Genomic DNA, 13,127 nt, shown 5'->3' with positions numbered 1-13,127 from the left:
ACCACCTGCCACTACCACTACCTGCCACCTGCCACCACCACTGCCACCACTGCCACCACCACCACCGCCACCACCTGCCACTACCACCACCACACCACCACTACCTGCCACCTACCACCACTGCCACCACTGCACTGCCACCACCACCACTGCCACTGCCACCACTGCAGTCCGCCACCACAATACGTCACTCTGCCACCGCCACTGCCGCCGCCACTGCCGCCGCCGCTCGCCGCCGCTGCCGCCTCGCCGCTGCCTGCCGCTGCCACGATGCCGCCGCCGCCCATGCCACTGCCACTGCCAGCGCCGCTGCCTGCCACTGCCGCCGCCACTGCCGCCTGCCGCTGCCGCCACTGCCGCCGCCGCTGCCTGCCGCTGCCACTGCCGCCGCTGCCTGCCACCGCCACTGCCTGCCGCTGCTGCCGCCGCTCTGCGCCGCCGCACTGCCTGCCACTGCACTGCCGTCTGCCGTAAGTCTGCCGCTGCCATCTTTTCTGCCACTGCCATGCCGCTGCCGTGACCATGCCGCGCCGCCGCCGCTGCCTGCCGCCGCCGCCGCTGCCGCCGCCGCCACCGCTGCCGCCGCCACCTGCCACTGCCGCCACTGCTGCCGCCACCACTGCCACTGCCACTGCCGCCGCTGCCGCCGCCGCTGCCACTGCCGCCGCCGCTGCCACTGCCGCGCCGCTGCCACCGCCGCTGCTGCCGCCTGCCGCGACCGCGCCGCTGCCGCCGCTGCCGCCTGCCGCTGCCGCTGCCGCTGCCGCTGCCACTTTCCGCCGCCGCCGCCTCTGCTGCCGATCTGCCGCTGCTGCTGCCGCTGCCGCCGCCGCGCCGCCTGCCACTGCCACCACGCCGCCTGCTGCCTGCCGCCACCACCTGCCACTGCCCTGCCACCTGCCTGCCACCGCCTGCCTGCCGCCTGCCGCCGCCACTGCCGCTGCCACCTGCCTGCCACATGCTGCCTGCATGCCGCCGCCACTGCCTGCCTGCCTGCCTGCCGCCGCCGCCACTGCTGCCACCGCCGCTGCCCCGCCACTGCCGGTCCCGCCGCCACTGCCGCCGCCGCTGCCGCCGCCGCTGCCACTGCCGCCGCCGCCGCTGCCACCACTGCCGCCGCCACCCACCTGCCGCTGCCGCCGCCGCTGCCGCTGCCGCTGCCACCACCGTCACACTGCCGCCGCCGCCGCTGCCACCACCGTTCCACTGCCGCCATGCCGCCGCCGCTGCAAATCATCGCTGCACTGCCGCCGGCCACCCCACTGCCGCCGCTGCGCCAATGCTGCCGCCTGCCGCTGCCGCTGCCTGCCGCCACCCACTGCCACCACCGCCGCCGCTGCCGCCTGCCGCCACTGCCGCTGCCACTGCCGCCGCCACTGCCGCCACTGCCGCCTGCCACTTACTGCCGCTGCCAATGCTGCTGCCGCCGCCGCCGCCGCCGCCGTCGCCACTGCCGCCGTTGCCGCCTGCCGCCGCCGCCGCTGCCGCCGCCTGCCGTCGCCTGCCGCTGCCGCCGCTGGTTTGCCGCCGCGCCGCTGCCGCCGCTGCCGCCGCCACTGCCGCCGCCGCCGTGCCGCCGCACCGCCGCCTGCCGCCGCCGCCGCCACTGCCACCGCCGCCGCCACCGCCGCCTGCCGCCGCCGCCACCGCTGCCGTGCCGTGCCACGTGCCGCCGTTGCTGCCGCTGCCGCCGTGGATCGCCGCCGCTGCCATGCCGCTGCCACTGCCGCCGCCGCGCCACCACTGCCGCCGCCGCCGCCGTGCCGCCGCCACTGCCACCGCCGCCGCCGCTGCCGCCGCCGCTGCCGCCGGACCACGCCTCGCACTGCCTGCCGCCGCCGTCGCCGCCGTGACCGTCACTGCCGCCGCCGCTGCCGCCGTGCCGCCGCCGCTGCCGCCGCCGCCGCCGCCGCTGCCGCCGCCGCCGTCAGGTTGCCACTGCCGCCGCCGCCGCCGCCGCCGCTGCCACCGAATGCCCGCTCGCTGCCGCCGCCGTGGCCGATTTTGCCGGCACTGCCGCCGCCTCCGCCGCCGCCGTCCGCCGCCACTGCCGTCCGCCGCCGCCGCTCACTGCCGCCGCCGTCGCCACCACTGCCGTCGCCACTGCCGCCGCTGCCAGTGCTGCCCACTGCCTGCCGCCGCCGTGTTATGCCGTCGCACTGCCGCCGCCGCTGCCGCCGCCGCTGCCGTTGCTGCCGCCGCCCGCCACTGCCGCCGCCGCTGCCGCTGCTGCCGCCAGACCGCCGCCTGCCGCCGCCGCTGCCGTCCGCCCGCGCCGCCGCTGCCGCCGCCACTGCCGCCGCCGCCGCCACCGTTTTTCCGCCGCTGCCGCCGCCGCTGCCGCCGTGCCGCCGCTGCCATGCCGCCGCCGCCGCCGCTGCCGCTCGTCGGTCTGCCGCCGCCACCGCCGCCGTGTGCCGCCGCCGCCGTGCCGCCGCCGTGCGCCGCCGCCGCCGCCGCCGCCGCCGCTGCCAGCCGCCACTGCCGCCGCCGTGCGCTGCCGCCGCCGCCGCCGCTGCCGCCGCCGTGCCGCTGCCGCCGCCGCCGTGCCGGTGCTGCCGCCGCCGCCGCCGCCTGCCGCCGCCGTGCGTCGCCGCCCCGCCGCCGCCGCCGTGCTGCCGCCACCGTCCCCGCCGCCGCCGCCGCTGCCGCCGCTGCCGCCGCCGTGCTACCGCCGCTGCCACTGCCACCGCCGCCGTGCCACTGCCGTCGCTGCCGCCGCCGCCGCTGTTTACCGTCGCCGCTGCCGCCGCCGTGCCGCCATCCGCTGCCACTGCCGCCTCTGCCGCCGCCACCTGCCGCTGCCGCCCGCCGCTGCCGCCGCCGTTGCTGTTTTTGCCGCCACTGCCGCACTGCCGCCACCTGCTGCCGCCGCTGCCGCCGCCGCCGCCGCCGCCGCCGCTGCCGCCGCCGCCGCCGCCGCCGCCGCTGCTGCCGCCGTCGCCGCCGCTGCCGCCGCCGCCGTCGCACTGCCGCCGCCGCCGCCGCTGCCGCCGCCGCCGCTGCCGCCGCCACTGCCACTGCGCCGCCGCCACTGCGCCGCACTGCGCGCCGCCACTGCCCGCCGCCACTGCCGCCGCCGCCGTTGCCGCTCGCCGCCGCCGCCGCTGCCGCCGCCGCCGCCTCGCCGCCGCCGCCACTGCCGCCCCCGCCGCCGTGCCGCCGCTGCCGTGCGCCGCCGCCTGCCGCCGCTGCCGCCGCCGCGCCGCACTGCCGCCGCCTGCCACCGCCGCTGATCGTCACTGCCGCCGCCGCTGCCGCTGCTGCCGCCCGCCGCCGCCGCCCGCCGCCCGCCGTGCCGCCGCTGCCACCGCCGTCGCGTCATCGCCGCTGCCACTGCGCCGCCGTGCCGGTGCCGCTGCCGTACCGCCGCCGCTGCCGCCGTGCCGCCGCTGCCGCCGCTGCCGCCGCCATCTGCCACCGCCGCCGCCGCCTGCCGCCGCCGCTGCTTTGCCGCCGCCGCCGCCGCCGCCGCCGCGCCGCCGCCCCGTCGCCGCTGCCGCCGCCACTGCCGCCGCCACCTGCTGCCGCCGCCGCCGCTGCCGCCGCTGCCACTGCGCCGTGCTGCCGCCGCCGCCCATGCCGCCGCCGCCGCCGCCGTGCCGCCGCCGCCCGCCGCCGCCGCCACTGCCGCCGCCGCCACTGCTGCCTGCCGCCGCCGGTGCCGCCGCCACTGCCTGCCGCCGCCGCCGCCGCCGCCGTGCTGTTGCCGCTGCCACTGCGCGCTGCGCCGCCACTGCGCCACTGCCGCCGCACCGCCACTGCCGCCGCCGCTGCCGCCGCCGCCGCCGCCGCCGCCGCTGTTTGAATGCGCTGCCACTGCCGCCGCCGCTGCCGCCGCCACCGCCGCCACTGTCCGCCGCACCACCGCCGCCGCCGCCGCCATCGCCCGCCGCCACCGCTGCCGCCGCCGCCACTGCCGCCGCTGCCGCCGCACTGCCGCCGCCGCCGCCGCTGCCGCCCGCCGCCGCCGCCACTGCCGCCGCCGCTGCCGCCGCCGCCGCCACTGCCGCCGCCGCCGCCGTGCCGCCTGCCGCTGCCGCCGCCGCCGCCGCTGCCGCTTTAGCCACCGTCCGCTGCCGCCGCCGCCACTGCCGCCGCCACTGCCGCTGCCCGCTGCCGCCGTGCCGCCACTGCCGCCGCCGCCACCCGCCGCTGCGCCACCCGCTGCCACTGCGCCGCCGTGCCGCCGCCACCGCCCTGCTGCCGCCACTGCCGTCACCACCGCCGCCGCCGCCGCTGCCGCCGCCGCTGCCGTTTGCCGCCGCCGCTGCCGCCGCCACTGCACGTTGCCGCCGCCGCCGCCACCACCGCCGCTGCCGCCGCCGCCGCCACTGCCGCCGCCGCTGCCGCCGCCGCCGTGCCGCTGCCGTCGCTGCCGCCGTGCTGCCACTGCCGCCGCCACCACCGCCGTGCCGCCGCCGCCACTGCCGCCGCCGCCGCCGCCGCCGCCGCCACTGCCGCCGCCGCTGCCGCTGCCGCCGCCGCCGCTGCCGCCGCCGCCGCCGCTGCCGCTGCCGCCGCCGCCGCCGCTGCCGCCGCCCGCCGCCATGCGCCGCCGCTGCCGCCGCCGCTGCCGCCGCCGTGCCGCTGCCGCCGCCGCCGCCGCCGCTGCCGCCGCCGCTGCACTGCCGTGCCGCCGCCGCCGCCGCCGCCGCCGCCGCCACCACCGCCGCCGCCACCGCCGCCGCTGCCGTGCCCGCCACTGCCGCTGCCGCCGCCGCCCCGCCGCCGCCACTGTTGCCACTGCCACCGCCGCTGCCGCCATGCCACTGCCGCCGCCACTGTTGCCACTGCGCCGCCGCCGCTGCGCCGCCCGCTGCTGCCGCCGCCGCCGCCACTGCCGCTGCCGCCACGTTGCCGCCGCCTGCCGCCGCCGCCGCCGCCGTGGCCTGCCGCTCACCGCCACCGCCGCCACTGCCGCCGCCGCCACCCCGCCGCCGCCGCCGCCGCTGCCGCCGCCGCCGCCGCCGCCACCGCCGCCGCCGCTGCCGCCGCCGCTGCCGCCGCCACTGCCGCCGCCGCTGCCGCCGCCGTCCTCCGCCGCCGCCGCCGCCGCCGCTGCCGCCGCCGCCGCCGCCGCTGCCGCCACCGCCGCCGCCGCCGCCGCCGCCGCTGCCGCCGCCGCTGCCGCCCGCCACCCGCCGCCACCTGCCACCGCCGCCGCCGCCGCTGCCGCCGCCGCCGCCGCTGCCGCCGCCGCTGCCGCCGCCGCCGCCGCTGCCGCCGCCACTGCCGCCGCCGCCGCCGCCACGTGCCGCCACCGCCGCCGCCGCCGCCTGCCGCTGCCGCCGCCGCCGCCGCCGCCGTGCCGCCGCCACTGCTGCCGCCATGCCCGCCTGCCGCCGCCCTGCCGCCGCCGCTGCCGCCATCCACTGCCACCGCCACCACCGCCACTGCCGCCGCTGCCGCCGCCGCCGCTGCCGCTGCCGCCACTGCCGCCGCCGCTGCCGCCGCTGCCGCTGCCGCCCGCCGCTGCCGCCGCCACCGCCGCCGTCCGCCACCGCCGCCGCTGCCGCCACCGCCGCCGCCACTGCCGCCGTGCCGCCGCCGCCCTGCCGCCGCCGCCGCCGCCACCGCCGCCGCCGTCGCCGCTGCCGCTGCCGCCGCCGCCGCCGCCACCACCGCCACTGCCACCGCCGCCGCCGCTGCCGCTGCCGCCGCCGCCGCCGCCTGCCGTGCCGCCTGCCGCCCGCCCACCGCCGCCGCCGCCGCCGCTGCCGCCGCCGCTGCCACCGCCGCCGCCGCTGCCGCCACCGCCGCCACTGCCACCGCGCCGTGCCGCCGCCGCCGCTGCCGCACTGCCACTGCCACCGCCGCCGCTGCTGCTGCCACCGCCGCCACTGCCACCCGCTGCCGCTGCCCCGCTGCCGCCGCCGCCGCTGCCGCCGCCGCTGCTGCACCGCCGCTGCCGCCCGCCGCCGCCGCCGCCGCCGCTGCCGCCGCCGCCGCCGCTGCCGCCGCCGTCGCTGCCGCCGCCGCCGCTGCCACCGCCGCACTGCCGCCGCCGCCGCCACCGCTGCCGCTGCCGCCGCCGCCGCCTGCCGCCGCCACCGCCGCCACCGCCGCCGTGCCGCTGCCGCCGCCGCCCGCCGCCACTGCCACCCGCCGCCGTGCCGCCACCGCCACTGCCGCCGCCGCCACCGCCGCCGCCGCTGCCGCCGCCGCCACCGCCGCCGCCGCCGCCGCCCACCTGCCGCCGCCGCCGCCGCCGCCGCCACCGCCGTGCCACTGCCGCCGCCACTGCCGGTTTTCAATCCGCCGCTGCCGCCGCCGTGCCGTTTGATACCGCCGCCACTGCCGCCACCGCCGCCGCCGCCACCCGCCGTGCCGCCGCCGCTGCCACTGCAGCCGCCGCTGCCGCCGCCGCCTGCCGCCGCCGCTGCCGCCCGCCGCTGCCGCCGCCACTGCCGCCGCCGCCATGCCGCCGCCGCCGCCGCCATGGTGCTGCCGCACCGCCGCTGCCGCCGCCGCCGCCGCGCCAATGCCGCCGCCGCCGCCGCGTGCCGCCGCCACTGCCGCCACTGCCCACCGCCACCCACCGCCGCCGCCACCACCGCGCCACTGCCGTCACCGCCGCCGCCACCACTGCCGCCGCCACCCTGCCGCCGCCACTGCCGTCTGCCGCCACGCCGCCACTGCCGCCGCCACTGCCGTTTGCCACCGCCGCCGCCGCCACTGGCGCGCCGCCGCCGCCACTGCCGCCGCCCGTGCCGTTTCTACCGCCGCACCACGCCGCCGCCGCCACTGCCGCCGCTGCCGTCACTGCCGCCACTGCCGCCGCCGCCGCTGCCGCGCGCCGCCGCCGCCACGTGCCGCCGCCGTGCCGCCGCCGCCGCCGCTGCGCCGCCGCCGCCGCCCGCTGCCGCCACCGCCGCCGCCGCGCCCGCTGCCGCCCGCCGCCGCCGCCGCCGCTGCTGCCGCCGCACTGCCGCCCGCCACTGCCACTGCCGCCGCCGCCGCCGCCTGCCACCGCCGCCGCCGCCACTGCCGCCGCCGCGCCGCTGCCGCACCGCTGCCGCCACTGCCGCCGCCGCCGCCGCCGCCTGCCACCGCTGCGCCGCCACTGCCGCCACTGCCGCGCCGCCGTTTCTGCCGCCGCTGCCGCCGCCGCCGCCACTGCCATGCCACCGCCGCCGTTGCCGCCGCCACCACTGCCACCCCGCCGCCGCCGCTGCCGCCACTCGCGCTGCCGCCACCGCCACGTCGCCGTTTGCCACCGCCGTCGCCGCCGCCGTGCCGCCGCCGCCGCCCTGCCCGTCTGCGCCGCCGCCGCCACCCCGCCGTTGCTGCCGCCGCCACTGACCGCCGCCGCCGCCACTGCCGCCGCCGCCACTGCCACTGCCGCTGCCGCCGCTGCCGTGCCACTGCCGCCGCCGCTGCCGCACTGCCGCCGCCGCTCCCACTGCCGCCGCTGCCGCTGCCGCCGCCGCTGCCGCCGCCTGCTGCCGCCGCCCGCTGCCGCCGCCGCTGCCACTGCCGCCGCCGCTCGTCGTCGCCGCCGCCGCCGCCGCCGCCGCCGCCGCTGCCATAATCTGCTGCCGCCGCTGCCGCCGCTGCTGCCGCTGCCGCCGCCGCCGCCGCTGCTGCCGCCGCCGCTGCCATTGCCACCGCCGCCTGCCGTGCCGCCGCCGTGCCGCCACTGCCACTGCCGCCGCCGCTGTGCCGCCACCGCCACTGCCGCCGCCGCCGTGCTGCCGCCGCTGCCGCTGCACGCTGCCGCTGCAGCCGCCCTGCCGCCGCCACTGCCGCCGCCGCCGCCTGCCCACCGCTGCCGCCGCCGCCGCTGCCGCCGCCGCCACTGCCGCCACTGCCGCCGCCGCTGCCGCCACTGCCGCCGCCGCTCCTGCCGCCGCCGTGGCCGCCACTGCCACTGCCGCCACTGCCGCTGCCGCCGCTGCCGCCACTGCCGCTGCGCCACTGCCGCCGCCGCTGCCGCCGCCGCTGCCGCTGCCGCCTGCCGCCGCTGCCGCCGCACTGCCGCCACACCACCGCCGCCTGCCGCCGCCGCCGCCGCTGCCGCCGCCACTGCCGCCGCCACTGCCCGCCGCCCGCCGCTGCCGCTGCGCCGCCGTCGCCATGCCGCCCGCCACGCTGCCGCTGCCGCCGCCATCGCCGCCGCCGCCGCCGCCACTGCTGCCCTGCCGCCGCCACTGCCGCTGCCGCCTGCCGCCGCCCGCACTGCCGCCATAAGTCCACCACTGCCGCTGCCGCCACCGCCGCCGCCACTGCCGCCGCCGCCACTGCCCTGCCGCTGCCACTGCCGCCGCCGCCGCCACTGCCGCCGCCGCTGCCGCCGCTGCCGCTGCCGCTGCCGCCACTGCCGCCGCCGCCGCCGCTGCCGCCGCTGCCACTAATCGCCGCTGCCGCCGCCACTGCCGCCGCACTGCTGCCACCGTGCTGCCGCCGCCGCTGCCGCTGCCGCTGCCGCTGCCGCCGCACTCCGCCGCCGCTGCCGCCACCACGCCACTGCCACCGCTGCTGCCACTTTCTGCACCACCGCTATCGCCACTGCCGCTGCCGCCGCTGCCGCCGCCCGCTATCAAAGTGCTGTCGCCACCACCATGCCGCCACTGCGCCACCGCCACCACCGCCGCTGCCACTGCCGCCTCCACCCGCCGCCGTGCTGCCGCCACCGCTGCCGCCACCACCACCACCACCACCGTCGCACTGCCACCACCACCACTGCCGCCATCGTCTACCACCGCCTGCACCACCGCTGCCGCCACCCACTGCCGCCACCACCACCGCCGCCGCAACCACTGCCACCACCGCCGCTGCCGCCACCACCGCCACCACCACTGCCACTGCCACTGCCACCGGCACTGCCACCACCACTGCCGCCACCGCCACTGCCACCACCACCACTGCACTGTCACCACTGCCACCACCACTGCACCACTGCCACCGCCACCACCACCACTGCCACCCCACCACCACTGCCACTACCGCCGCCGCCGCCACCGCCACCACCACCACCACTGCCACCGCCACCACCGCCGCCACTGCTGTTGCCACCACCACCACCACTGCCACCACCACCACCACTGCCACCACCACCACCACTGCCGTTGCCGCCGCCACCACCACCGCCGCCACTGCCACCACTGCCACCACTGCCACCACCACCACCACCACCACCACCGTTGCCACCGCTGCACCACCACCACCACCACCCGCCACCACCACCACCACCACCACCACCACCACTGCCACCACCACCACTTTGACCACCTGCTGCCACCACCACCACCACCTGATTTGACCACCACCACCGCCACCACCACCACCACTGCCACTGCCGCCACTGCCACCACCACCACCGCTGCCACTGCACCACCACTGCTGCCTGCTGAACCACTGCCACCACCCGCCACCACCGCCACCACCACTTTGCCACCACCACCACCTGCCTTGCCGTGCCAGCCGCCACCACTGTTTGCCGTTTATGCCACCACCGCCACTTGCCTCTGCCACTGCCGCCAACCACTGCACCACCACCCGCCGCCGCCGCCACCACCACCACGCCGCCACTGCTGCCACCTTGCCACCACCGCCACAGCTGCCACCACCTGCCACCACCACCGCTAGCCACCACCACCGCCACCACCACTGCCGCCGCCGCCACCTGCCGCTGCCACTGCTTGCCACTGCCGCCGCCGCCGCCACCACCACTGCCGCCACCACCTGCTTAATGCACTGCCACTGCCACCACCACCGCCGCCGCTGCCACTGCCGCCACCACTGCCACCACCACCACCGCTGCACGCCGCCACTGGGGCCACCACCACTGCCACCGCCACCACCACCACCACCCACCCACCACCACCGCTGCCACCACCACCACCACCACCACTGCCACCACCACCACCACCACCACCACTGCTTTGCCGCCACCACCACCACCGCCGCTGCCACCACCACTGCCACCACCACCACCTGCCACCGCCACCACCACCACCACCACTGTGGACCACCGCCGTCACCACCACCACCGCCACTGCCACCACCACTTTTTGGGCACCGCCACCACCACCACCACCACTGCCACCACGCCACTGCCACCACCACCACCACCGCCGCTGCCACTGCCACCACCACTGCCCCGCACCACCGCCGCCACCACTGCCTGCTTTGCCACCACCACCACTGCCACCACCGCCACTGCCGCCGCACCACCACCACCACCACCACCACCACTACCACCACCACCACCACTGCCACCACCACCACCACCACCACCACCACCGCTACTACTGCCACCACCGCCACCACCACCACCACCACCACCACCACTGCACCACCACTGCCACCACTGCCACCGCCACTGCCACCACGCTGCCGCTGCCACCACTACCACCACCACTGCCACCACCGCCACCACCGCACTGCCGCCACTACCGCTACCACCGCACCGCCACCACCTACCACTGCCACCGCCCACCACTGCCGCCACTGCCGCACTGCCGCCACCACCACCTGCCACTGCCGCCGCCGCTGCCGCCACTGCCACTGCCGCTGCCACCACTACCGCCGCTGCCACCACCGCCACTACCACTGCCACTACCGCTACCACCGCTGCCGCCGCCGCCGCCATTGCCGCCGCTGCCGCCGCCACTGCCGCCACTACTACTGCTACCGCCACTGCCACTACCACCACTGCACTGCCACTGCACCACCGCCACCACCACCACTGCCGCCGCCACTGCGCCGCCGCCGCCACTGCCACTGCCGCCGCCACCCACTGCCGCCGCTACTGCCGCCGCTGCCACCACCAACTGCCGCCGCCACTGCCGCCGCTGCCGCTGCCGCCGCCACCGCCGCCACTGCCGCTACCATCACCGCTGCCGCTACCACTACTACTACTACTACTACTACCACCACCACCACTACCGCCGCCGCTGCTACTACTACCGCTGCCACTGCTACTACTACTACCGCCGCCACTACTAACTACTACTGCCACTACCACTACCACGCTGCCGCCGCTACCACTGCCACTGCCACCACCACTGCCGCGCCGCCGCCGCTGCCGCTGCTGCTGCCGCCGCTACGCCGCCACTGCCACCACTACCACTACCACCGCCGCCACTGCCACCACCGCCGCCGCCACTGCCACCGCTACCGCTGCCGCTGCTACTACCACTGCTACTGCCGCCACCGCCGCTACTACTCACCACCGCCGCCACTACCGCCGCTACCGCCGCCACCACCGCTACCGCTACTCACCACCACCACCACTGCCACCACCGCTGCCACCGCTACCACCGCCACCGCCGCTGCCGCCGCTACCTACTACTACTCACTACCACTACTAATACCGCCACTAATAATTACCACTGCCGCGGCACCACCGCTGCCACCACACACTACCGCTACCGCCACTGCCACTACCACTGCCGCCGCTACGCCGCCACTACTACCACTGCCGCTGCCGCCGCCACTGCCGCCACCACTGCCGCTGCCACTGCCAATACCACTGCCACCACCACTGCCGCCGCTGCCGCCACCACTGCACTGCACCACCACCGCTGCCACCGCTCTGCCGCTGCCGCCGCCGCCACTACCGCCGCCACTACCGCCACCGCTGCCACCGCCACTGCCGCCGCTGCCGCTGCTACTGCTGCTGCCGCCATACCGCCACTGCCACTGCCGCTACGCCACCGCTGCCGCCGCCACTGCCGCCGCTGCCCTGCACTGACTACTGCCGCTGCCGCCGCCACTGCCTACTGCCGCTACCACTGCCGCCGCTGCCGCTGCCACTGCCGCCGCCACCCGCCGCCAAACCGCCGCTGCCACTGCCACCGCCGCCGCCACTGCGCCACTGCCACTGCCACTGCCACCGCCGCTGCTACCGCTGCCGCCGCCGCCACCGCCGCCACCACCGCCGCTACCACCGCCACCACTACTGCCGCCGCCACCACTGCCACTCCGCCGCCACCGCCGCCGCTGCCACTGCCACTGATACCGACCGCTGCCGCTGCCGCCTGCTGCCGCCGCCGCCGCTGCCGCCACTGCCGCCTACTACTACTACTGCCGCCGCCTACCTACCGCCGCCGCTGCCACTGCTACTACCGCTGCCGCTACCGCCGCCACTGCTACCACTGCCACTGCCGCTACTGCACTCTGCCGCCGCTGATACCGCCGCTGCCGCGCTGGTCACCACTGCCACTACCACTGCTACCGCTGCCACTGCCGCCGCCACTGCCACCGCCGCCGCCGCCACTGCCGCCGCTGCCGCTGCCACTGCCACCACTGCCGCCGCCACCGCCCGCCGCACCACCACTACCACCATACTGCACCACCACCACTGCCACCACCACCACCGCCACCACTGCTACTGGTGCCACTGCCACCGCCACTGCCTCACCACCGCCACTGCCGCCACTGCCGCCGCTGCCGCCCACTGCCACCGCTGCCACTGCCACTACCACTACCACCGCTACCACACTGCCACTGCCACTGCCACTGCCACCGCCACCGACACCGATACCACTGCCACTGCCACTGCCACCACTACCACCACCACTGCCTCACCACCACTACCACTACTACCACCACTACCACCACCACTGCCACTACCACTGCCACCACCACTGCCACCACCACTACCACTACCACTACCACTACCAAAATATGTTTTATTGTTAAACAACCAATAAATACAAAAGAAAATAACTTGTGTGTTCTTCACTATTCTGATATTACACTATTAGATCCACCTGTTGCAGAACTATTCACCCCAAAGTCAATACTTTTTGTAGATCCACCTGTTGCAGAACTATTCACCCCAAAGTCAATACTTTGTAGATCCACCTGTTGCAGAACTATTCACCCCAAAGTCAATACTTTGTAGATCCACCTGTTGCAGAACTATTCACCCCAAAGTCAATACTTTGTAGATCCACCTGTTGCAGAACTATTCACCCCAAAGTCAATACTTTGTAGATCCACCTGTTGCAGAACTATTCACCCCAAAGTCAATACTTTGTAGATCCACCTGTTGCAGAACTATTCACCCCAAAGTCAATGCTTTGTGATCCCACCTGTTGCAGAACTATTCACCCAAAGTCAATACTTTGTAGATCCACCTGTTGCAGAACTATTCACCCCAAAGTCAATACTTT

At 78.2% G+C, this 13,127-nt stretch overlaps 2 protein-coding genes across 2 annotated transcripts; one reads left to right on the top strand and one right to left on the bottom strand.

Moving 5' to 3' along the window:
* Positions 1-666: 666 nt before the first annotated feature.
* Positions 667-5,282, top strand: LOC121842272 (antifreeze protein Maxi-like; the record flags this gene model as incomplete). Its single annotated transcript, XM_042312316.1, has 3 exons — positions 667-1,044; positions 1,932-2,188; positions 5,114-5,282. Coding segments are annotated over 3 exons (804 nt in total), but the record flags the coding sequence as incomplete, so codon positions are not given.
* Positions 5,283-6,253: 971 nt separating this feature from the next.
* LOC121842271 (loricrin-like) lies at positions 6,254-10,597 on the bottom strand. The gene is made up of 8 exons (XM_042312315.1): positions 10,429-10,597; positions 9,469-9,687; positions 8,703-9,029; positions 8,443-8,638; positions 7,979-8,166; positions 7,014-7,559; positions 6,533-6,966; positions 6,254-6,370 (listed from the first exon to the last, which is right to left on the bottom strand). The coding sequence occupies exons 1-8, from the start codon at positions 10,595-10,597 to the stop codon at positions 6,254-6,256; spliced, it is 2,196 nt and encodes a 731-aa protein (XP_042168249.1).
* Between the last annotated feature and the right edge of the window lie 2,530 nt (positions 10,598-13,127).

The sequence above is a fragment of the Oncorhynchus tshawytscha genome, unplaced genomic scaffold (genome assembly GCF_018296145.1).
Source record: "Oncorhynchus tshawytscha isolate Ot180627B unplaced genomic scaffold, Otsh_v2.0 Un_contig_2723_pilon_pilon, whole genome shotgun sequence".
NCBI lineage: Eukaryota > Metazoa > Chordata > Actinopteri > Salmoniformes > Salmonidae > Oncorhynchus > Oncorhynchus tshawytscha.
The sequence above is the reverse complement of the archived record's forward strand: the minus strand, read 5'-3'. Positions and strand labels throughout refer to the sequence as shown.

What these genes read in the sequence shown, in the direction of transcription:
- LOC121842271 (XM_042312315.1), bottom strand. Translation starts at nt 10,597, where the DNA reads ATGGCGGCGGCGGCGGCAGCGGTGGTAGCGGTAGTGGCAGTGGTAGTG. An exon ending in GGTTGGCGGCAGTGGCAGAG is followed by an intron (nt 9,030 to 9,468) that starts GCAAGTGGCGGT and finishes TGGTGGTGGCAG; the next exon opens with TGGTGGTGGTGGTGGCAACA. An exon ending in GGCGGCGGCGGTGGGTGGCG is followed by an intron (nt 6,371 to 6,532) that starts GTGGGCAGTGGC and finishes CGGCGGCGGCAG; the next exon opens with GCGGCGGCGGCAGCGGCGGC.